Source organism: Hippichthys cyanospilos, chromosome 18 (assembly GCF_059441005.1).
Source record: "Hippichthys cyanospilos isolate Australia breed blue-spotted pipefish chromosome 18, RoL_Hcya_1.0, whole genome shotgun sequence".
Classification (NCBI taxonomy): Eukaryota; Metazoa; Chordata; class Actinopteri; order Syngnathiformes; family Syngnathidae; genus Hippichthys; species Hippichthys cyanospilos.
Window position 1 is genome coordinate 2,841,356 of NC_142386.1, and position 25,201 is coordinate 2,866,556.

Consider the following 25,201-nt stretch of genomic DNA (forward strand, 5'->3'; position numbering starts at 1 on the left):
TTCATTCCCCATCTATGAATCCCAATCTCAATATTTATCCATATATAAGGCGCACCTGATTATAAGGCGCACCATCAGCTTTTTTAAAAAAAATAAGGACGGCCATCACCACTGAGTTTGTTTCGTCGCGCCTGAACCGAGCACCGACGTGAAAAATCCGCCTTGTCTGCATTTGCACTTGTTTACTCATTTAGCCAGTGGCTTTCAAGCTTGCCCTTGTCTGCCGCCTGTCTGGTTTGTCTTTAACCTTGGTGCATTTGCTTACCCTGTGTGACGTTGGTCCTTGTCGGTTACTAGGACGACGTTTTGGACTTGAAATAAATCCGCTCGCTCAGATCCTAACCGTTGAATAGCGTTGTCCGCTTTGGATGATGTCATACTCGGGATTTTGCAGGGGAACGCTTGAGGAAAGGGCCCCTTCTCGTCCCCATGACGATCTCCATAGGTTAACTAAAGCCAGATTGGAAATAAGTGGTCGATTTTGGACTTTGCGCCTCATGAAAACACGTGGTTTCGTTAAAGTGAGAATCAAGGGCCCGCTGACAGTCCCAAATGGGTTTTGAAGGACACTTCATTTTTGTTCAAGTGCCAGCTTTCGTTACACTTTAAATCGCTGATCGGTACGAAACGGTCGCCACGGTTCAGGCCGCTGTCGGAGGACAAGGAGGAGGAGTCGTCTCGAGCGCCGCGCTGACTTCAAAATAAACGCATGAAATAATACATAAACATCAATGCAATTGCCTTTTCAGGCTTTTATTTTGAAAGTTTTTATCGGCGCCACGGTAGCATTCCAAGTCGCTTGGGAGCAGCTGATGCGAGGACCAAACGTACGGCACGTTCAAATGCAGTTGGACATTTCAAACTCATACTAAGCAAAATTCCAATCATGCAATAATACAGACACACCGCTAACATAGCAGCGAGTTACATTACAGGCACCTGTTTGTTAGCTGAATTTGTTCATAATAAGTTGTTTGTTGAATAAAAAACAAACCCACCGAAAGAAAAACGTCAATCGGAAACACTGACAGGAAAAAAAATAACAGTAATTTCAAAATAAAAGGGCTCAGAGTTGCTTCAGGTCCCTGGGATGAAGCTGTGAAGAAATTCTCCACAAAATGAGAAAAAACGCTCCTCAAATGAAGTCTGATTCACAAAACTGCTCCACAAAAGACAACGCCATTTTGTGCCTTGTATAGCGAGTAAATTATCTTTCTTTCGCTACTTGTATCCGGCGATTCTCTCAGTAAAACTCAGATGGGACAGACTCCAGCTGGCCATGACCTTAATGAGCACACATCTGAAAGACAAGGCTTGATTTTCTGTCTGGGTTCACATGTGAGCCCCGCCTCTCCCAACCGGGATTTTGTCTGACTCCGCCTCTTGCGATGAAAGACCTACATAAGCCTGGCATCTTTCTCGTCGAAAACTGCCGTTTAAAAAAAATAAAAGTTTATATGAGAATAAAAGACTGAGTGAATGAGGTAGCATCTGTTCAGCAAGGGTGTCGCAAAAAATAAACGGGCGCCAGTTGTTGTTTGTCGAATGTCAGGCTTAAATCGTTGCCGTTATTAAAGCACCCGTGACCCCCGCGTATATTGCTGATTTCAAAACAATCGCTGGACAGCACATAACAGTCTACGTTTACACTTTCGCAACGTCGGAGTGGCAACGTGACCCCCGTCGGGTCATTTCTAATAACGCTCGCTGCTTCCACTTGAAATTGGAGCTGCCTTCAAAATACAGTGGTAGCTCCGCTTACCAACGCCAAGTTACGCAAAATTCAGCTCACCGAAAAAATCGTCTGGAGTAACCAGAGAAAATTCAAGATACGAAAAGCCACATTGTTGCCATGTACCGTATTTTCCGCACTATAAGGCGCACCTAAAACCCTACATTTTTTTTTAAAAAGCTGATGGTGCGCCTTATAATCAGGTGCGCCTTATATATGGATCAATATTGAGATTGGGATTCGTTACCTGTTTCTTTTGTGTGTTTAGAGTTATTATTTGCGTTATTGTTGTTATTACTTTTGAGTATTACTATATTATGTGAATATATATGAAAAAGTTTTCAAACATGTCATTAATTGAGGGTGCGCCTTATAATCCGGTGCGCCTTATAGTGCGGAAAATACGGTAATACTAGACACCAGTGCAATATAACTGGTAATGCTAAAGAAATAAATAAAACGGCGAATTAAAAATGTCAGAAAGTGCAATTTTCATCCGTATAGGTATACTTATACAATTCTTATAGATAATAGTCGTATTTATGTTCCGCGTGGCAAGGGGGGGGGGGGGGGCTTTGCAAAATATAATTGAGAATCGCTGGATTACTGTACACTGGGGCCACCATGGGGTCCTAAAATACACTCAACCTGGGCTGCAATGTACAGCAGTCAAGATGGATCTTTCACGGGTTTATCCGTCAATGGCAGCGAAAGAGTAGAACAATTTCAACCTTAATGGAGGTTCTGATTTGAGTTTTTATGACAAGTACATAGAGAAGGAGATTTTGCCTCTTGGACCGCAGCTGCAACTTGTCAGAAGGTCAGATGTGCCCCGCCCACGCCTCGGTAACGCCGGCTCCTGATTGACGGCTATTTTCCCCGCTCGCCATTGTGCTCGCCATCACTCGTGTGCCCGTCCTCATGAGGATAATGGCACCGACGCACGCGCCGTGATGAATAAGTGGAGTCAAAGTGGAGCGATTATGCTCTCGATTATTAAGTCATTACTTTGGCTTAATTAGACGCGCGTTATTGTTTTTATGGCTGACGGGCTCCAGAACGGCAGCCATGTTAGTGTGTGTGTGTGGATAAAGTTATGCCACCAACTGCAGCAAAGCCTCTTAAGGGAAATAAAGGCCTCCTTCAAAACCTAGTCCACTTTTTTGTTTTCCATTAAGCCAGCAAAAAAGCAAGTAAGCCTAATTACACCCATAGGTGGGAACATGAACGGTTTACTCGTCACCTATCAAGGACAAGCAGTAGGAAAAAAATGGATGGCAAACTTTTTTTAAGACTAAAAGTATTTGTAATATGACACATTTTGAAACGATCTTCTTTTTAATGAGTTCAATACTATAAAAATAACAGCTCGCAAAGCCGCAATCTGAGACTACATCCAAGGCTCGTTAGTTCTCGTTAAAATCACTTGAAGCGTGCATTCTTTGAATTTGGCAGCCTTGATACCTTCCACATTAAAAAAAAAAAAAAATGTTTTATTCCGCACCTGAAGTCTCGCTTTACAGAGTGGAATGTTTCTTTTTTTCGGCGGAGATGCCTTGGAGGACGCCCGAGCGCCGTGCACGCCACTTTGCTGCTTTTCTGACTGAAAGGCTGCCTGGCTTCAAAAAAGCCATCAAAGCGTTTGCACCTGGCCAATTTACAATCCTCTGATGCAGTGGTGGGAAACATAACGGCCGTGGGCCAAATCCGGCCCACCAGAGCATCTATTCCGGCCTTAAAAACTCAAATTAACCCGTTACTGGGCACAGCTGTCGCCTTCGGGTGGATTTTAAGGATTTCAAGCAATGGCTGTTACGCCGTGTTCTCCTTTTCATAATGCGTCAAAAGTCCGCCGAAAAAATGATCCACGCAGCGTTGCTGTTGACAACGAGGAAATTAGAGGACGGAAGTGCATTTTTGCGATGTTTTGTGCAAACGCAAACAAATTTGAATTAGAGGTATATAACACATTGGAATTGTTATTCAAACACAGATAATGTGGAAATAATTGGTCTGTTTTGTGCTGTACGGTTATAAATCGACCCCCTTTAATATGGGCGTTGAAAATGAGGGAAAACTCAACTTGCTGTTGACAACAACGAGGCAATTAGGGAACGCTTGAGGAAAGTGCATTTTGCGATCTTCTGTGCAAACACTAAAATTCGAATTAGAGGTATATAACACATTGGAATAAATGTTATTCAAATAATTGGTCTGTTTAGCGCTATGCGATTACAGGTCGACCCCCTAATATGGGCGTTAAAAATGAGTAAAAAAAACTCGACTTGTTCTCGGAGAAACACGGGACTTGGCTGAATGCTTATTTCAGATTTATTTCAAAATTCTAATAACTCTTAAAAAAAACTCACCTTGTACAGTTTGCAACAATTCTCCCTGCCACAAAGAACATTTGAAGACTTGCACAGCGGACGGCAGCAGGAGCTCATTTCCACATTCAAACGTGTTTTCTTGTGAAGCAATTAAGTCCAAACAAGCGCAAGGCAGCCGAGTGGAAAATGGAAGAATTCGTTTCATCTCAACGCAACGCTCCAAAGTTTGATTTTTCTTCTTTTGCGAGGTAAAACGTACATGCCAAAAATATTTCCGTGGTGGAGGGTAATTATTTGTCCAATATTTGTTTTGTATTTAATCGCGTTCTGTTGGCGACAATACAAAAAAAAAAAAAGGAGAATCTTGCTTTCTTTATTTCCTGGAAGTGCACTTGCCCCCCCAATCATCCTCGGGTCCGCCTTAACTTTGTCACCGCTGACCTTTTGTCAAAAGCTGGGAGGGGAGAAAATAGCAGTTAATTGCTTCAAATGAGAGGCTTGCAGCCGCAATCTCATCAGTGCTCGGAGATTTACGGCCGCCGGCAGCCAATTCTGGAGTTCGCCGGGCTTTCACCAGGGAGCCGTGTCAAAAAAAAAAAAAAAAAAAGCGTCGACAACTCAACCTTGGCCAGAAATGTGTTATAATTCAATGATTTTACCTTCTATCTTTCATGTGCTATCAAAAGTTATGCTGGGATTTTATTTGCTCAATTGCAACCACGCAAACAATTAACAAAAGAAATCCATTAAAAAGACAAATTTTCGCGGGGTTACATTGCGTTAAATCTGCGAGGAAGAATTGACCAGAATGTCGTATTTAGACTAATGGAGTTGTGCCAAACATATTGCAATAGAGAATCTTTTGGGCTGAATTCCCCTTCAAAAGATAGTCGAATTCGGATTTGAACTGGATCAAGTTCGGCAGCGGTACAAATCAAAGACAGAGACTGGCAATTATCATTTTCAGACGGAATCCAATTTGATCCGACGTTGCCATGAGAATGGAGAATCCGAAACTGGAAATCCAAATCAAGTTTAATTCAAATTTGATCCAGTCTGCACATTTGATAGCAATGTAAACCCCCAAATCGTCAAATGTGCAACGCATTTTGTCGAAATCTGTTGTGCCAAACAGATTGCTATAGAGAATCTTTTGGGCTGACTTCACTTTCAATATATAGTCGAATTCAGATTTGAACTGGATCACAAGTTTCGCAGCAGTTCAAATCAAGGACATATCATGGCAATGATCATTTTCAGACAATTTGAACCAAAGTTCCCACGCGAATGGAGAATCAGAGGCTGGAAATCCAAATCAAGTTGAACTGAAACGTGATCCACATTGCACGTTTGACGGCAATGTAAACGCCCAAAGCGCGCATCAAGCTATCGGATCGAATTCCATCTGCTTTGAAAGTGAAACAAACCAAACTAGTATCTGTTAATGTCAAGCCAAACTTGTCACATCTGCTCCACGTTGCCCTTTTGTCTTGATAATCTTCTAAACCACACGGGAACATCAAAAGAAGCGCATGAGTAGCAGGTAGTCCCCATCGACTCCGTTTCTTGACCTTGTCTTGAGCATTAGCTTCTGAGCTTAAAAAACACACACACACAAAACAAAACAAGCCCTGGGGGACTCCGCGCTGCAATCAGATGGAAAACGACAGCTCTGGCTTCTCTCGGCATGGCCGACGCCGGGGAGAGGGACGTTTATCTGCTGAGAGCCTCCGACTTCAATACTCGCCAAAGTGCTCTGCAAATAGGCGCCCTGGCGAAAATCATATAAATACAATCATCTGGGATTGTTGGCAAAAGGGCCGCTGGCAATGAGAAGACTAATGAAGGAAGCATTCCATTTCCCAAAGACAGCTTGCAATATTTTGCTGACTAAGCACTTCTTTTGCAGAGGCGGGCACTTTGACAGCACTGACGGACTGCCCGTCACCGACGGATGCCCGTTTTGTTGACCGTTTCGCTCGGGAACGCTTAAAAAAAAAAGAACGGCAAATGAAACGTGTCGGAAGCGCATTTTCTTCCGCCGTTGTAATCGTCGGGATTACTTTGACTTTACTTTGTAGTTGCTCCCTTTCTTAGTCCTGGTTTAGTGAAGCAAAACGCATACTGTACACAATCTCGCCGAACAAAATTTAAATTAAGTGTTCAGAATTATGTGTTCATAGATTTTTTTTTGTGTTATTATGATTTTTAAGTTTCCACTGCAATGAGGTCACTAGCTGCACAACACATTTGCATGCTTTCCCTGATTGTCTCTTGCCCTGGAAATGCAAGATAGAAGTTCGATTCCCTATTAAAGGTGTTCTACAGTAAATTCAAGCTTAGAAATACATTGTTTTACTTGACGTGTATGTGGCAGATCAAATTTAGACAAATTTGAATGAAAACCGTCTTCTATACTTCCACATCCAGCATTAGAGTACCATGTAAAGCACGATTACGCCATCCAGTGGACACGATTGCCAATTGCATCTCTCATTCCAATTCATACGACACCGCCACATTTAGCCCTACGCCTTCAAATGCATTTTCTTAAGGAATGACATTTATCTAGTTCCATGACACAACTTTCTTGTTACAAGCAGACCAAACCGCACACCAATCATGTTTTAATTGACACAAAATTTCCCATGCAGGTAGCAACAGTAAAACAAACAAATCAGGAAAGAACTGTAAGCTTTAATGGGAAATTGGTTGAGGCCAAAGAGCCAATTTTGTCCCTTTTCATGTGTTGTGATGTAAAACTCCCTCACATTTGAAAAAGAGTTCAAAATCTCAGTAATCATGCGCGTTGGGATTGCGCTTTCGTTTCCCGCCTCGGGCTTCCTTGTCGACTTTTTTCCCCCGGCCCGTGTCAAGCCATCTGTCCGGCCCCTCCGTAATCCGCCGCGCTCACGATGACTCGCAGACTACGCGCGCAACATGCCATCACGCACACGCTGGCACTTGTGGATAAAACATAAGGTCCGCTTTCATGTCAACGTTGTGGCGGCACGCGCGCGCGAGGCGCCATGACCATTTTCAATGTCAGTTTATATATACATATAAAGCACTCTCAGTACCGTAAAGCTTTTTCCAAGAGAAAAATCAAATCTAAACTTTTCAACAGAGGTCACGTTTAGATTTTTGAATAATTAGAATACTATAAAAGCTATTTTTGTTGAATCATTTAAATATGAGGGGCCACAGGAGGCGAAGCATTCCAAACACGTTAGCGTTGACAAGGACGGAATCGTTTCCAACGCCGCTCTCCCTCCAAGTGACGAGCCAACGACCGGCATCTCCTTATGACAACCGGGTTGCTGTTGTACATGCGTGTAGAGCGGCAATCAGTAGAAATGTCCGATTGCTCGTTTGAAACGAAAACAATGCAAAAAGAAAGTTTGGTTTCAAGGCTGTTTCATTTTTCTCTTCAAATGAAGAGAAAATTGATTGGAAAATGAAGCACATGAAGCATTTGTTTGAAATTTTGTTTGAAATAGAGGTCTTTGGAAATGATTTGCTGATCATCTTACTTGGGATGTTCTTTACCCAAGTGACCACTGTTGTGAGATCAGAGCGTGGAAGGTTGCCCTTTGATGCCCCCCCCCCCCCTCCCCCCACCGTGCTGGCTTTTTCAAGCACTCGTCCAAGAGCTGAAGGAGAAGAGTCAAGCTGTGTTTTCCTTTTCATAATGGGTCAAAGTCTGCCAGAAAAATGATTCACGCAGCCTCGTTGTTGACCGCAAAGAAGCGATACGGCGGCGCTTGACCAAAGTGCATTTGAAAGTGCAGACACGCTAAAATGGACGCAAACTATATTGAATTAGAAGTATATATAATCACTTGAAGCCTCGTGAATGACATATTACTTATTTTGCAATAGAATGAATGTCATTTTAACACAAATATGTGGAAAAAATTCGGGTTGAAAATGAGTGGAAAAAACTGGACTTGCACACGGATAAACGCTACCATCCAAGCTGGACAGGTGCGTGGAGTTTGTAAGGGAGGGGACTTACAATGGTGAAGTTCATGACCTTGAGGATCCAGATGGTGAGCGCCAGGTTGACGAGGATGAGGATCATCAGCAGCAGGACGAAAAAGTAAAGGCAGCGTTTCCTCCAGCCGTAGATTCCCACTTTGTACACTTGCGCTTGCTCTGAGCTCTGCACATTGTTCCGATGACTGCACTGTTCTTGGGTCATCTGCAGGGACAACGCAGGGGAGGGACAACATGACGCAAACGGAAAATTCACAACCCCATCACGTTGATTGATTGTCCCACCGGCCCAACGTAACGCAACCGCGTCTCCCCGGTCCAGTCCGTCAAACGCGACAGCGATTAATAACCGCTCTGATAACCCGACCACGCCCGCGGGACGCCTAATGGCTCGGCCTTAACAAATCTGAGGCTAAAATACAACTTAGCGCCGCTAAAATACAATTTAGCGCTCTCTGTGTTTGCGCTGTCAAATGGATCTGGGCAAGCGGGCGCATTAGCGACAAAGTGAAACAAATGGTTCAAGACAGGGGTCCCAACTTGCGGACTAGCTCGCTTTTTCCCCCCATTCCACACCACCTTTTTTTGATATCCCGGGCTAACGTACAGGAAGGAAATCGTCGAGCGGGAGAGCAAAGCTAAAAATCACGATTATTGGCAGCGGGCTTCGTGCTTGGCAGCCTCATTTTGCGGAATTTAGTTGGAGTTTCCCCGACCCCCCTTTGAGCCCGGCTTCACTCGAGCCAAATCTTTTGAGGACAAGAAAAAAAGATGCGGGGAACACGGCCATCTTTACACTTGTTGGTGTTTAGCTAGCTTGCGCGGTGCTGTTTACATCGCTTCTCGCTGAGTTAGTGTCTTCCTTCAAATATTTCAAGAGTTCATTTTAAAATAAATACCCAAGCATCCGTGTTTCACCAAGTTTATGATTGTGTGTATATGCCAAAACACCAAAATTAGTAAGTCAAATAGTTTACTTGACAGCAGGCTCTTGAAGCTAACATCCGAATGATGCTAACGTCCTCTAGCTTTTCCCATTACGGTAATTATTTTAAGTCAAGAATATGGCAGAAATAAAAATGCTCATTATTGTGTCTGACAGATCAATCTTCCTCAAATGGTGGCAAAAAAAAATCATATTTTTAAGTTTATAGGAGGGTTTATGGGATAGAACCACACCGTCCTTCCTCTCTACAAAATGTAATATCAACAGCGGCCAGAGGCGGCGCCATAAAACAAAGATCAAGCCAAACAAAGCACAAATGAACAAACTCTTAAAGGATAAACAAAATCTGTGAACTAAATCACCGCGAACCTAAAACCTAATCCATCAATAAATGAACAAAAACTCGGCGCGCTATTTCAGGAGCGAGACTGCCGGAAGCTCTAAAAATACTTCTGGCGCTGATCAACAGATTTAATTGCAGTTTTGTTTCACTTGATAATTCAATGTGACATTGTATTCAAAGGCTCCCGTGAAAAGAGAAAAAAAAAAAAAATAATCCAGCGATGGCGCTCCAGTAATGTGTCAGCCCTTGAAAGAGGATCACTTTGCCAAAAGCAGGGATGGATAACAGGGGAGGAGAAACAAATTAGAGGCAAAACAAACTATTGGACCCGCTTCCTCTTGTCCGACCGAGCGGAGAGCGAAGAAAAAACGTCAAGCCAAAACAAAATAACAAAACAAAGTATGGCTCTGATTACACAGAGAAATGAGCTTCTACAAAATGTTATTGGCCGCCACTCCAGTGCCAAACGGCGGGTTAGCTGCCCGCTTTGGCGCTTTTATGGAGCGCTCGTGGACCTTTCGCCGCCAAGACCGGCCCGTGGAGCCAGCCGCGCTTCATAATCCCCCCCGCAATGTACCGCTCGACAAACTATTACACAAATGCGATGGGCCCATTCAAAAGCTAGACCGGGTGTCGGTTTAAGGTCGCGGAAGAACAGTTTTTTTCACTCCACCGAGGGCGGAGCTCGGGGGGGGGGCGTGCCGTGAAGAATTCAGAAGTGCCCCTGCCAGACAAAATGGCTGGATGGAAAAATCACTATCATGCAATTTAGGAATCAGACACTTCATGTTTCAATTCATTTGCTCTCGTATTGAAAAGTAAACTGTACGTTTCCCGTCGCTACATTAAATTTGATTTGCCGAAAAGGGCAAAATCCCTATTCGGATCTCTCGCACCCCCCATGGACTAAATCACTATCATGCAGTTTAGGAATCAGATGCTTCATGTTTCAATTCATTTGCTCTCGTTTTGAAAAGTAACCTGCACGTTTCCCATCGCTGCATCAAATTTGATTTGCCGATAGGGGCAAAATCCCTATTCGGATCTCTCGCACCCCCCATGGACTAAATCACTATCATGCAGTTTAGGACTCAGATGCTTCATGTTTCAATTCATTTGCTCTCGTTTTGAAAGGGAAACTGTATGTTTCCTGCCGCTGCATTAAATTTGATTTGCCGAAAAGGGCAAAATCCCTATTCGAATCTCTCGCATCCCCCATTAGAGAAGCACTGCTCCCCTTTGTGGTAAAGGAAAAAAAAAATAGAAAAACTTCCAAAAACCTCCATTTATGTCCTTGGCAATTTCTTTTCCTCCTTGCAATGATGCAGGGCTGTTGAAAACATGCTTGTGTGCACTCTCCAAATTTGAGAACCGCTCTTATAAAGCAGTGCAGGAAATGAAAACGGATGGATGGCTGAAACCGCAATTGACTGGTGACTGATGACTACTCCAGGGGGAACCCCGCAGCACCTCTTTAATGGGCATGACAAAATCGCCCTGGCATTTCCGCTATATTTAGCCGACTTTTTATCCCATATCAAGTTCAACAGACTGTGAAAAAAAAAAAAAATCTCTCAAAAGCGCCGCCGCCGTTATTAGTATTCTGCAGTTTTTGTTTTTGTTTTTTTTGCTACCGGGCCCGAGGCGCCCTCCCCACGCCGAGCATATGAATGTTTACGGTTCATGACACAATTATGATTAAGATGTTAGCCCCTCACCGCGAGGTGAATGCAAAGAAGACGAGAACGAAGAGAAAAGCAATTTTGCGCGGCCGTCTTTCTTCGGGGAGGGTGCGGAACGACGCGGCGCTCACCTGCCTTCGCCGCCGTTTGAAAGCATCATTTCTCATTCGAGTGCGGGATTGTCCCCAGGGGAAACGAGCAGATACAGTAAAGGCAACATTTAATTTCACTCTGGCCTTGTACGATTAATTTTCAGCCACATCTTGATCATTAACAGCGGCGCGTAATTGCTCGGAGCCAAAGCCACGCTTTCCGCTCTCAAAAAGCTTGAAATAAATCACTCCTAGAATGCGGCGCCGGCTCGCAACAAACACTTGCGTGGGTATCGCTAATTAATCGGCGCCGAATAGCAAATGAGGCGCGGAAAGGAAATTGGGTTTTAAATCATTTTTAAAAAGGAAGAAAAAGCAAGCTGATGCATCAATCTCTGAATGGAAAAGTGAAGGCCAAAAAAAAAAAATAATCGATAGAGTGTTACATTAATGTTCCATGTCCTTGCTTGAACAAATACTGCAAATGGCGAAAAAGGGAAACCTTTTAAATTTCAATTAAACTAATCGTGTTAATCGTTTAAACCGTGAATAGAGCACGATCACCCCGAAACGCAATCATTCAAAACTCATTTTACACCATCGCCATTAAAAACGCATTATTGAATGAAATCTTCATTTTCGCTTACCTCCTTTAACACAATCACATCATTCCTTATGAGCCAGGATTGTGCTGCCATTTTGCGGCCCATTATAAAATTACAAAAAGAGCATAACAAAATGCAAACAATTCCAATTAGTTGTGGGAGAAGATGCATTTTTTCCTTAAAATTGATTAAAAGGCAGCAAAGAGAACGAAAACAGCAGGGGCCCCGGAATGGAACCCGGTGGAGTACCGTATACCGACAGCGACAAAGCGATTGTGATTCTGGAGCGGCGCAGGACTCGGATAAACCAGGTGTACCCTAAAACGGTCCGTCAGACAAATGGGATCAAAACCAGGTCGTGCACTACCACCGATGCCCACCAGGTGCCGCCAACGAGCCAATATAGCGCTTGACCGTACCAAACTCTGCAATTGGAGCCGTGTACACATGATGACGTCATTCAAACCACAAAAAAGGAAGGAAAATGTCAGAATCTTACGAGGATGAAGATTTTCATCCCCCCCAGTCCACAACATCATTTTATGTGGCCCGCAAAATGCATCCAAACAAGGTTTCGATTTTGATATTTGGAGAAAAATATGCTTAGAATAGTACGAGGAAACTATTTGTCAAGACGACATCCACGCAGCTATATTTGCCAGCAGGGGGCAGAGCTGTGACGCATCACTGACAGGCGGTCTTTCCTTCCACCGTCTCCCATTCATTGTGTCACCATCTTGCTCATAATCCGTCTCCCAATTTTTCAGTCGATTCTGACGAAGAATCCTTCAATTTATCGGTATCTACTCTGGAATTTTGCCAGACTTAAACCCATCAAGAAAATGATGAGCATAGAATGGATTAAAAGTGGAAGGAAAGACGGCTGTGTCGGGTCTTGCGCGTTGTCTCAGCAAAAGCTTACCACGAACTGTTTAAAGCATACTTTAATAAATAGAGAACAGCGAATCCGAAAATAGTTTGTTCATAAACGATATATGTTTCACTATTCCGGCACTGCAGGTGCATTTTAAAATTGGATTTATTCAATGTGGAATAATTATAATTCCAACTTTGTCATTTCTAAAACTATGGCTTGTCTTTTTGTTATTCTGTTTTGGGGAGAACATCTTTTATGCTCTAATTTAATGCTTATTTGTCAACTCCCTTCTGTTGTTACTTGGATGGTTATAACAGAAACGTAACCCAAAATGCGAATTTCCGGGCGAGCGATAGAGGAAGCCATCGTCGTGAGACTTTTCAATCCCAACAGTTCAGTTCAGAGAGTTAATTAACTTTTTTTTTCTCCCCCCCGAAAGCCCGAACGATGTAATTTGGATCATGAAGGAGAACGACTACACTAATTGTGTTATTTTGTTAAAATTGTCGTCTGCTGCTCACCGTTTGGCTTTTCCTGGCCAATTTATTCCTCGTCTGTTTGGGGGCGAAAAAGGCTTTTGGAGATTTGCGAGCCTGGGATCAGTCCAAGGCGGCGGCGTCACGACGGCGGGGTGCCAGTTCACGCTAAGCCTGGCAAAGTCACTTCTACTTCCCTCCCATATTCCGCTGTAGGTGTCTTTGAATCCCGTCCAGGATTAGGGCCTGCGAATTGAGAGAGTCAAAGGCGCCAAGAGAAACAGCCGTCCGGAATATTCGCTTTGCGAGCCTCTGCCAAAGGAAATTTCGATACATCTTGGAATTCCGAATACGATCCATCTCGCCGTGTAGCGGACATTTTTTTTTTTGCCGCGTCAAGCTTGGATTGACTAAAGACGGGTTTTTTTTTTGTTTTTTTTTTACCGCAGGTGAAATTATGAAGTTATAGCCTTTGAAATCACGACGCCAACGCGTCCGTTTTTTACGCTCGTTGTTACGATCAAATCTAACGATGAGCTCGTTTAAATTACCGTATTTTCCACACTATAAGGCGCACCTCAATTATTGACGCTTTCAAGCCTTTGCCATATATAAGACGCACCATATTATAAGGCGCACCCTCAATTAATGACATTTTAAAGCTTTCTCCATATATAAGGCGCACCGCATTCTCCGCACCACAAGGCGCACCGGATTATAAGGCACACCCTCAATCAATGTATGTTTTAAAGCTTTTTCCATATATAAGGTGCACCGGATTATAAGGTGCACCCACAATTATTGACGTTTTAAAGCTTTTTCCATATATAAGGCGCACCGCATTTTCCGCACCATGAAGCACACCGCATTATAAGGCGCACCCTCAATTAATGTATGTTTTCAAGCTTTTCCATACATAAGGCGCACCGGATTATAAGGTGCACCCTCAATTAATGACGTTTTAAAGCTTTTTCCATTTATAAGGCGCACCGTATTTTGCGCACTGTAAGACGCACCAGATTATAAGGCGCACCCTCAATTAATGACGGTTTAAAGCTTTTTCCATATATAAAGCGCACCGTATTTTGCGCACCAAAAGGCGGACCGGATTATAAGGCGCACCCTCAATTACTGACATATTTTAAAACTTTGTCAATCACAATATCGTAATATTCAAATAAATGACAATAATAATTCAAATAATAACTCTAAACTCTCAATAGCATAATAACTCAGTCAATACGACAAACAAGTAAAGCTTTATCAGTTCACTCCCCATCTATGAATCCCAATCTCAATATTGATCCATATATAAGGCGCACCTGATTATAAGGCGCACATCACTTTTTTTTTTTTTTTTAAATTAAGGCTTTTAGGTGCACCTTATAGTGCGGAAAACACGGTACTTAGTGATCACAAAAACATTTGTTGCACGCATCGGAGATCAGGGGAAAAAGTTTCTCACTTTGGTCCCGCGCTCGCCGCCTTAACCGGCCCGCAATTTATTGCCTTCTCATCCTTGTTTTCACAATCTTCCTTTATTGTGCTTGGGAAAAACTGCTTTGTCTGGGCCCAAACTCGTTAAAGTGTTTACTGTGATTAGGGACTTGTTTTGATTTTTTTTTTTTTTCCTCCACGGTCTGTTAGTATTAAAACAAAACAAAGGGCCAGCGCCAGATGAAATTCCAGTGTTCACATTTCAGTCCGTCTCCAAGGAAGGATCAAAGACAAGCGCGCGTATCCCGACGAAAACACGAGCGGCTCGGAGCTCTTCGTTAAAACTGGAAAATAAGGAGTAAAGTGAATTAACTCATCGTTTCAAAAAAAATCGATGATTTGAAATTGAGGTTTTTTTCAAGTGACGGAAAGCTGGAGGGGATCTTCTCAAGACAGCCTAACGTTGGCATCCAAACATGTTAGCTAGGAATGCTAATTTTATATAAATGATCGAAAATCAGTATCCCGTTTTTGTCGTCTGAACAGGATAGCGGTGAATTTTATTTTTAATGACTCAAACCTTCTGGGAAAGTATTTTGTTCGTAGTTCGTTCTTTGATAAGTTCCTATGAGGGGAGTTTGGGGAAATAAAAAATCAGGGGCCCAAAAAGTATATCTTTTTGCAAGAGTGAGTATCGGAGTAAAAATGTTCATATTTTATCCCGACTAGGATTTGAATCTGGTTTCTGTTCCTCACAACTCATAATTTAGGGGCAGAGAAATGGAGTTGATCAGTTATTTATAAGTTCTGCAGCCATTTAAGTAGACAATTTTTAAAAAATCCATTCCACTTTTAAAGACTATATTTGGTCCTTCTCTAAACAGATCAAAATCCAGGCTTTGATTACTGTGAATATTTTATTCTATTTTAGGTATAAAGTGTATTTTTAACCTTTGCGCAGTATTTTGCACCATCCTTTGCAAAGGCCTTTCATATCAAAGGAAACGCATTGGAAAAAATAACAACAGGGAGATGAAATTTCACCCAAATGACGACAGCATGTCCCAACATGAAAATGACCCAAAAATGGGTTCGACTTGATTCTGTTTAGAATTGAATTTTTCGAGTAAAATGTCTTTTATGAAATTTCCCGACTGGCGTGGTGACATGGTGAAATTGTGTAACGAGCCCTCTCTTAAGTAATTTAGTGACCCATTAGAAGTACCTTGGCTTGCCCAACACTTGTGAGCGACCGCCCACGAGCGCTTCTATTTATAGCCGAAAGGGAGGTCGTGCTACTTGACTCGGGAGGCATGACCATTTGTCTGCCCGCTTTGAAGTTGAAGTGGACTGTAGTCAACCTCTCGAAATATCCGCGCAAGAGCCAGCCAAATGTTGCCGCTTCTACTCGCATCATCTAATTTTGATAACCAACAAAGTAGAATGAAAATAGCTGGTTAGTTCCAAGGGGTAAGTGAGATTTGCCGGTTAGGGTTAGGAGGGTTAGGGTTCTAACCCCATTGTTAGAATAATTATATAGGGCGGTACAGCACAGGGTCGGGCTTTGTATTCCTGGGAAATAAGATCACAGCACGGACTCGCACCTACATCCCCCATGATCACAAACCACAAACGTATATACCTCCTCCAAACCGTAACCATCTCACCCTGGTTGGGACGATGCGCCCTACAGCTTTTCGAAAAAAACTCAGTGGGTATACGAATCGTAGCAAAAAGATAGATAACTGTATTGTAGGCGTTTGGTAATCATTTTCACTTCTCTAGCACTTTATGTTATTATTATTACTATTATTATAAAACAAAAAACCCCAGGGCCTGTAACCTAATCTATGGTTGTGGGAACTTTTAAACTAATTTTCCAATTATTGTAGACTTAAACGCAAGTAATATATGCCATAAGTTTATTTTTTTTCTGGAAAGAAAGAAGGAAAAAAAAAGGATCAGTCATGAAATGGTTAAGGGCAACAATGGTTTTGTAATTAGGGCCAACCCAATAGAATAAATAAGGAGCGTATAAGGTGTGCATTCAGACGGGTAAGATATTGGTGAAGTGTACGCACATCTCTGTCCGCCCTCCTCGCGAGTAATACCTAATTGTCTTCCTTCTGGTGTGTTCAAATTGTTGCTTATTAAATGTTATAGGTTGCCTGAATCTGAAAATGATACGTTTTTTTCTCCTCAAGTTAAGTGTGAACATGAAGCAAATTTTTTCCTAAATGGTGTGATAGTGACTCTGCCTTTTGTTTGTTTTGTATGGATGCACATTGTTATTCCGGAGATGTTGTGCGATCTATCTCCTGCAGTTCCTGAATAAAATACCCCAAGAGGTGTCATGGCAATTGTAGTTCCAAAATTGATTACATCAGAAATGGATGGCACAGCACTGTTTCAAGTCTTATTTTCCAATCAAAACTGCTTAGCACTGCTTGGCTGAAAAAAAAAATATATATTTCAGAGGTCATTGAAAAACTGTGGAGAAGCAAGACTTGTTGTTTTAGCGATGACTATATTGGATTCGGTCAAGTGGATGTGACTCCAGTGGTCTTGAAGCAAAATGGAAAACAGCAAGGCGGACTGGCTTACTGGGTCCGAATCAAAGGATCTTTCTCTGAAAGCCATCAGGGGCAGAGGAAGGAAGATGGTTGGCAGCCTTGTAGTAGGACTGTGCTGGGTTTTTTTTTGCATCTCAGCACAGTTCATGTCCTTAACAGTGGTTTTTATGCAAAACACGCAAGCAGGGATGAAGCTTGAATGCACCAATTCCCCAAACTGTCTGGCCTGTTTTATCTTCGCCGGCGCTTTGAACGCAATTCGCGACATAACGCTCATTTGAAAGGTCCGGTTGTCCTGTTGTTTTGTTGTGTGTGTGTGTGCGTATTTTTAGAATGCTGCTGAATGATCATTAGTATGCGCCAAGATGCTTGCTAGCCGGCTAAAACAATAACGCTTATGTTAAGTGCCCGTGCTTTTGGCTCCGCTGTCGAGTATGGAAAACAAAGGATGTCCAAACTATAGCCGCGGAGCCATTTGTGGCCCGTTATCCATTTTCAGCAGCCGGCGGCATAACAGTAAAAAATAAATTTGACATGGCCCACAAGGCTAGTTAAAAAAAAAAAAAGTTATACTTGAAACTGACTTCTCTTCTGACGGCTACTTATTTCAGCAGCTAAAAGCCGCGTCACCTTGTTTGCTTTGGTTTTTGGTCACAAAGCATTCTTGGGTTAAAATTAAGCTGCCGAATACGATATCTGAATGATCGGATATTTAGATAAACAGAAACAAAGCAAAACATTTCTGCTTGGTCAAAGAACAACTACCATAATTTTCCATATATAAGGTGCACCTGAATATAAGACTCACTCACTTTTTCTCGGTTTTAGTAATATTCCTGTGTGTGAACAAGGATGGACTCGGATGTTGGTTCAGCCTGCTCGCTTCTTTTATTGAAAATAATGTAGTAATGACCTCAGCTAGCAACTGCTTGTTAGCTGCAACAGGCAATTGCTGCTAACAGCCAACTGACTTCTCAAGCTTGTCCTCTTACCGTAATTACCACTGGCCAATATAAAACCGCACATCTGCGTGTCAAAACTCGGATTATGTGGCTGACAGATCAATCTTCCTCGACGCTCCAATGCTAATCGCTTTTAGTGCTAAAGGACAAAAAAATATTATAACAGTGCTGTGATCTACCATATTAGAAAATTGGCTACAAGATCTTTTTTTTCCCCAGACTGGCATTTACAGCATTTGGAGGAAATTTTATCCACGTAATGTTCCACAAATTTGCACTTGGAGACCGACCTGTTTTCACATTTTCAGGCTCAACAGTGTAATTGTCATGTAAATTTAACGGCTCCAACACCAGTGTTTTCCGTTCAAGTGTACAAAATGGCACCTTAAGTGCCATGCCGTGTTGGCCCCGGGGGTCAAATCATGCGCTTGTCAAAGCTACGTTTTACTTTTTTTTTTTTTTGAAGCATCCCAACGGTCGCTCTCCATTGACTTCCTTCTTGGAGTTAACAAGTCTCACTTGAGCTGCACCTTTATTCAGCGGGCGTGCGCTTCGACCGTTGTCAGGCAACAATCGACTTGCAAAACCTAACCTTGAAACGACAACGACGGCGGAACAAAACGACCGTATCTCCGACAGTGAGAAACCAAATCATAAATCAGTGCCATCCTAAATGTCTGAAAGGAAAGCATTTTTTTTTTGTCAGGAAAAACCCGCTTTGGATGTTAAACAGTTGGGTCAGGAGAACATTTTTCAATGAATAACGTGAAAATCTTTTGTTCAGTCAAGGACCTCTAACGAAAGAAAGAAAGACAGGAAGAAAGAAAGAACGTAAGAAAGAACAAAACAACAAAAGAGAGAACAAAGTAACGATTGAAGAAACGAAAGGAAGAAAGAAAAAAATGAAAGAAAGACAGAAGGAAAGTACGAAAGAAAGACAAAACGAAAGAACGAATGAAATAGACAGAATGAAAGAATGAAATAAAAACAGAACAAATGAAAAAGAAAATTAAAAAACAAAAAAGAAACAAAAAAGAAAGAATGAAAAAGACAGAACGAGAGTACAAATGAAAGAAAGACAGAACGAAAGAAAAAATGAAATAAGACAGAATAAAAGAATAAAAGAACGAAATAAAGACGAACGAACGAAAGAATGGAAGAAAACTAAAGAAAGAAGGAAAAAAGAAAGAATGAAAAAGACAGAACGAAAGAAAGACAGAATGAAGGAAAGGACGAACGAAAGAAAAAAGAAAGAAAAAAGAAAGAATGAAAACAAAGGAAAGAATGAAGGAAAGAACGAACGAAAGAAAAAAGAAAGAAAGAAAGAAAATAGAAACAAAGAATGAAAGAAAGAACGAACGAAAGACAACTAAAGAAAGAAAACAAAAGAAAGAATGAAAGAAAACAAAAGAAAGAATGAAAGAAAACAAAAGAAAGAAAAAACAAAGAATGAAAGAAAGAACAAACGAACGACAACTAAACAAAGAAAACAAAAGAATGAAAGAACGAACGAAAGAAAACAAAAGAAAGAAAAAACAAACAAAGAGTGAAAGAAAGAACGAACGAAAGACAACTAAAGAAAGAAAAAAGAAAGAACGAACGAAGGAAATTAAAAGAACGAAATGCCAATCTGCTTTCCATGGACCATACCTTAGAAGGACACCCCGAACTATTCAGCTTGTAAAATTCCGCCCTTTAAAAGAAGCCGGATGGGGTGACGGCGTTTGGCGGGAGCACGCCGCTATGAAAACCTTCAAGAGGACGCAGACGTTGCAAGGCCGCCGGGTATTTGGGGAGCCGGCTAAAAGTGTGCCGAGCGACAGCTGCCGAGCGGAACGGGGGGGCGGGGCCTTCGCCGCTTGCCGGGGCTGCCTCGGAACCTTCGAGGCCATCAAAATGAAAAGTAGGGCTCCGACTAACCATTGTTTCCATTGCCCATTATTTAGTTAGTTGAAAAGCGCATTTTAAGTTCATACCAAGTATTAATATTGGAGCTGTTTTACCATCGTGATGTCGAAATGACACATAAATATATATACCGGAGGTATAAAGTGATCAATGGCTGCTTCTGCTTTTTTGAACTTCTCGCGGGTCTCTTTCAGCCGCTTGTGTGTGATTGAACTTCTTCCACTAGGAGAAGGGGAAAAAAAATCGTACTATTCTCAATTGACCGGCCAGGCAATCTGTCAATCAGCTCAAGGGGCACTCCTATAAGACGCGGGCACAAATGAGGAGTGAATTTCACCTTCTGAGTGAGAGTGGGTAACGGCCGCTGCCCTCACTGGTCAATTGCCGTGCCAGGATCCAATCGCGTGTCTTGTAAGAGTGCCCGTATCTTCTAGGAGTGCCCCTTGAGCTGATTGACAGATTGCCTGGCCTGTCAGTTGAGAATAGTACTACTTGCTGAAAGAGACCGGGGACAAGGGGAAATGAAAGCTTTGGGATCCTCTTACCTTTTTTTTTAGTGAATTGGGAAATAAAGTGTAAACTCTGCTTGTTAGCATGTTTGGTCAGCTACTTGCTTGACTCTAGTAGGGCAACCGCGGCTCACTGTGATCCCAAATACGTACAGCCAAGACGTGGAAACCGGAAGGGATAACAGTACAATTACTATGTAAGGTTTTTCACTCATTGGAGGGGGTTTGGTCCCAGTTAACTGCAAAAAACAAGGGAATACTGTATACAGGTCTTTCTTTTAAGTTGGGGGGCATTTTGTACTTTGTCAAGAGTATTAGCGGTACGGATACTTGCTATTGACGACTACTCGAAAGAAGAGTTCTCGTCGTGAATCGGTTTTAATTTTCATTTTAAAAATTAGACTTCAAATTGACTGATGATTCCGTTTCTGGGAACAGCTACCGCTGAAAAGCTGGAATCGTGAGAATTTGTGAAATTTTCAAAAGGAAAAGGTTACCTAGCTACCAATTTACCTTAATGATTGATTAGCTACCGTCTCATCTCTAAAAAGAAGGATTACAAACATGTTTAGATAACGAGTCCCAGTCGGCGAGTAAGAAAACCGAGAGCATCCCGGCGCTCTTCAAATGAGCTTTGAATACATTGGAGCGCATCAAGATTCCAGACGTGAAGCGCTCCCAAAAAAAGAGCCGAGAGCAAATATTACTGGCTGGGCTGGGCGCAGTCAGTAGCTTCGCTCCGCGCCACTCGACCCCCGTCTCACTTATTTATGGCAGCTTCCCTTTCCCCGGAGCGACCGCGCAATTGAAACCAAATGTGTGGCCGGGAGCCACTCCGTCACCCCCACCTCCTCGCCGTCCACAAACATGGCTTGAAAAAGTCAGCCGAGGACTTCATTTCTTCACAAATCGCAGTAATTAGATTGCTCTTACGCCTCTAGCTCAACGCACGACATAAAAAAACTGTGAGGAACCGTAGAAGGCGCTAGATACAACGCACAACCCGACAAATAAAGACGGTGAATCCAAACAAAGAAAATCTGACAGCCGTGCGTGGAATATGATCGCTAACAAGAGGGAATGGAACTTTTACTGTAGGAAGCGCTTTGATGGAAACTCCAGTAAACGGCTAGCAAGCAGGCTAAAAACCAGCCGGAATATATTCAAGAAGAAAACTGCGAGAAAGAACATCGGGATGAAAACAACTCCTAGCAAAACATTGCGCACAATTAGATATAAACAAGTTCAATTCAAGCGGGTGATCAGTTTCTGAGATTACACACGATGCTAACACATGTGCAGGCTAATGAGCACGCTAATGCTAGCAACAACAAAACAAAGTAACCCGAAGAAAATCACAGCAAAAACCATTGTTAAAAAATGATTCTGAAACACAATTCTATCAGTAAAATGCAAAATAGTTCCAATAGTTTGAAAGAACATCGGGATGAAAACAACTAGCAAAACATTGCACACAATTAGATGTAAACAAGTTCAATTCAAGCGGGTTGTCATCAGCTTCTGAGATTACACACGATGCTAACAAATGTGCAGGCTAATGAGCACGCTAATGCTAGCAACAACAAAAAAAAAGTAACCCGAAGAAAATCATAGCAAAAACCATTGTTAAAAAAATGATTCTGAAACACAATTCTATCAGTAAAATGCAAAATAGTTCCAATAGTTTGAAATAACATCGGGATGAAAACAACTAGCAAAACATTGCACACAATTAGATGTAAACAAGTTCAATTCAAGCGGGTTGTCATCAGTTTCTGAGATTACACACGATGCTAACAAATGTGCAGGCTAATGAGCACGCTAATGCTAGCAACAACAAAAAAAAGTAACCCGAAGAAAATCACAGCAAAAACCATTGTTAAAAAATGATTCTGAAACACAATTCAATCAGTAAAATGCAAAATAGTTCCAATAGTTTGAAAGAACATCGGGATGAAAACAACTAGCAAAACATTGCACACACTTAGATATAAACAAGTTCAGTTCAAGCGGGTTGTCATCAGTTTCTGAGATTACACACGATGCTAACAAATGTGCAGGCTAATGAGCACGCTAATGCTAGCAACAACAAAAAAAGTAACCCGAAGAAAATCACAGCAAAAACCATTGTTAAAAAATGATTCTGAAACACAATTCTATCAGTAAAATGCAAAATAGTTCCAAATAATGCGGGGAAAAACCTATTAAGCAGCTAACTACCTGACAAAAATCCTCTGAAATAAAACTACTGCTAAATTGTACCATGGGTGCCACTTTGTAGTTACAACATCCCTCATTTGGCCTAGACAGTAAATTCAAATCAATCTTATATTCGTCTCGCTGTATTATTACGTTTTTCAAATCAAATTTTTGGCTTTATTACGTGGAAGTTTACATGAATCATCTTTGTGGGCCACATGGAAACGTGCGGCGGGCCGCATCTGGCCCCCGGGCCTCGGGTTTGACAACCCTGACGTATACCATGGGAAACACTACTCCGGATGATGGACGGTTTTTCGGGTGAGAACAGTATGGAAGCAAGAAAAGTTGTGAAAACGATGTCCAAGAGTAGAAGCAAGCTATGTCAGCCATTTTTTTTTTTTGTGTGGTGTTTAAGGGAAAGCAGGTCAGCCCACCTCCACGCCCACTCCACTTCCCCAGCGCAAGTCAACTCACCGTGACGCCTGCTGGGCTTTTTCGAGTCCGGCCCCTTTCCTGTCGAGCGTCCTCGCAATAATTCGCCCGCCGCCGCTGTTAAAAATAGCAAAGTGGCAGCAAATCGTTGCTCGCTGAGTGACTGCACTTCTTTTGTTGCTCAGCTTTTTTTTTTCCCTCAATAAGATCCCTCCACTTCTCGCTCCTTCCTGGATGACCCTGACCCGCTCTGTCTGACTTTTTTTTTTTTGATTCCGCCTGTTTCTGTGCTGAGCGGAGTTGTTGCAAGGCGCCCTCTGACTTGTCTGCCTGATTTAGAAGCCACATGTGCTGGAAAGTTTAAAGGGGCTGAGCTTACTTGTTTGATGTCGTCACGGCAGCCCAAGCCAAACCAATCCCCTTTTTGCGGCGTCCTGTTAGCTTGTTTTTACATTTGTATGGTCATTTTTTTTAATGGCAAATTAAAAGGAATTTAAATATACGTGTAATATACTGAAGGATTGAAAACCGGGCTTCGAAACAAGAATTTCCAGACGGTGAAGCAGAGTAGGAAATCCAAGCGAAGAAAGTGGCAAAATACGGAGTAGGATCGCTGTCGAAAAGGCGTTTGCGTGTTTAAAAATTTGTTAGTCGGACTCTAAATTGTGTTGAGTTTCTAAACTCGAAACTTGGACACATCTGATCTTTTGGATTTGAGTTGATTATGCAAACGTCAAGCCGAGCTACCAGACAAAGTGAATCCGCGCATGCGTAAAAGTGAAAAAAAAATGGCCGAATCGAACGTGAACTGAACGCTAAACTGAACGCTAAACTGAACGCTAAATAGAAGCTTTCGATATCTCATCAGGATTCAATCTGAATGATTGAAAACCGCTTCAAGCGCATTCGCCACTGCGCTGGTGCTGCGTTCACAGACCACTCACAAGGTGGGAAATTTGAACGCACACTGATCCAGCAGCAAATACGTTACTTTTGGATATGAGCATAAGGAAATATGAAGAGTTCAGGAAGATTTCTTCTGTTTTCTACAGTTTTGACATCGTCACCAAATTGTCGGCGCGTCTTAAGCGCACTGCTTCACCACGGCGCTGGTGCTGCGTTCACAGACCACTCACAAGGTGGGAAATTTGAACGCACACTGAACCAGCAGCAAATATGTTACTTTTGGATATGAGCGTAAGAAAATATGAAGAGTTCAGGAAGCTTTAATCTGTTTTCTACAGTTTTGCCATCGTCGCCAAATTGTGGGCGCGTTTTATACACGGTAACATAGAAAATCCCGGAATTTGACCCCCAACTTTAGCAGGAAAATTCAGCAGGCCTCATTGAAAGACACATTTGCATAAATAGCTACTTCCAAACGTGTTTTAATTTCACACTTGACGAACGGCTATTTGTAAAGAAGCCATTAAAAAGTCCATTCTCCGTAATATGGAAGTCACAGCCATGTTTGGGTTTCCGTTCCATCGATTTGCCGCATAAGCCGTGATGAAAATGCGAGGCTGCGTGTCGTCAGCGGGGCGGCCGCGGCGCGTGGGTTGTTAAGTGGCGGCGAAAAAAAAAAGACAACGAAAAGAATAGCGATGATTGTTGAGCGGGCCAAGCGGGCCGGCGAAGGCCTGAATAGAAAGTGGGCAGCGGAGCGAGGGGAATGCGCTGGCTCCTAATTCCCTGGACTGCATGTCAAGCACGATCAACCAGATTAGCTCGGGCGTCTAATCGCATCTGTTACTCGTTCCCGGGGCCGCAAACACACCTCGCAGCTAACCTTTTGTTTTAATCCACCCATCCGTCTATTATTTTGCCAATTAATTGTTGGCTTAGATGCAAATTAAAGTTGGCGTTTAATCCCTTTCGTTCGAATGGCGTTTCACATCGACGGAGCAATAGCGAGTCAAATGTCAGAAAAAAATGGAGGGAAAATGTTTTGTTTTTTTTCAAAGCGGATGTTTTATCCTCGCAAACAATAGCCCCAAACATGACCCCGGAAATATGGCAAGTTTTGATAAAGGGAGACTGGAATTATGAAGATTTGGATGACCGGGCCTCAAAACGATTAATCGATGATCAAAAGT

The 25,201-nt window shown here is 42.4% G+C and overlaps 1 protein-coding gene across 3 annotated transcripts in view; it reads right to left on the reverse strand.

Moving 5' to 3' along the window:
- sgcd (sarcoglycan, delta (dystrophin-associated glycoprotein)) overlaps nt 1-25,201 on the reverse strand; it is a 111,091-nt gene that overhangs the window by 33,929 nt on the left and 51,961 nt on the right. For 2 of the 3 annotated variants that reach the window (XM_088441049.1, XM_088441048.1), the window contains exon 3: nt 8,081-8,266. In XM_088441049.1, the coding sequence (XP_088297175.1) occupies nt 8,081-8,266 (186 nt within the window). Of the gene's footprint in view, nt 1-8,080; nt 8,267-23,147; nt 23,430-25,201 lie in introns of those variants that run through there. The other variant, XM_088441050.1, reaches the window with a different exon arrangement.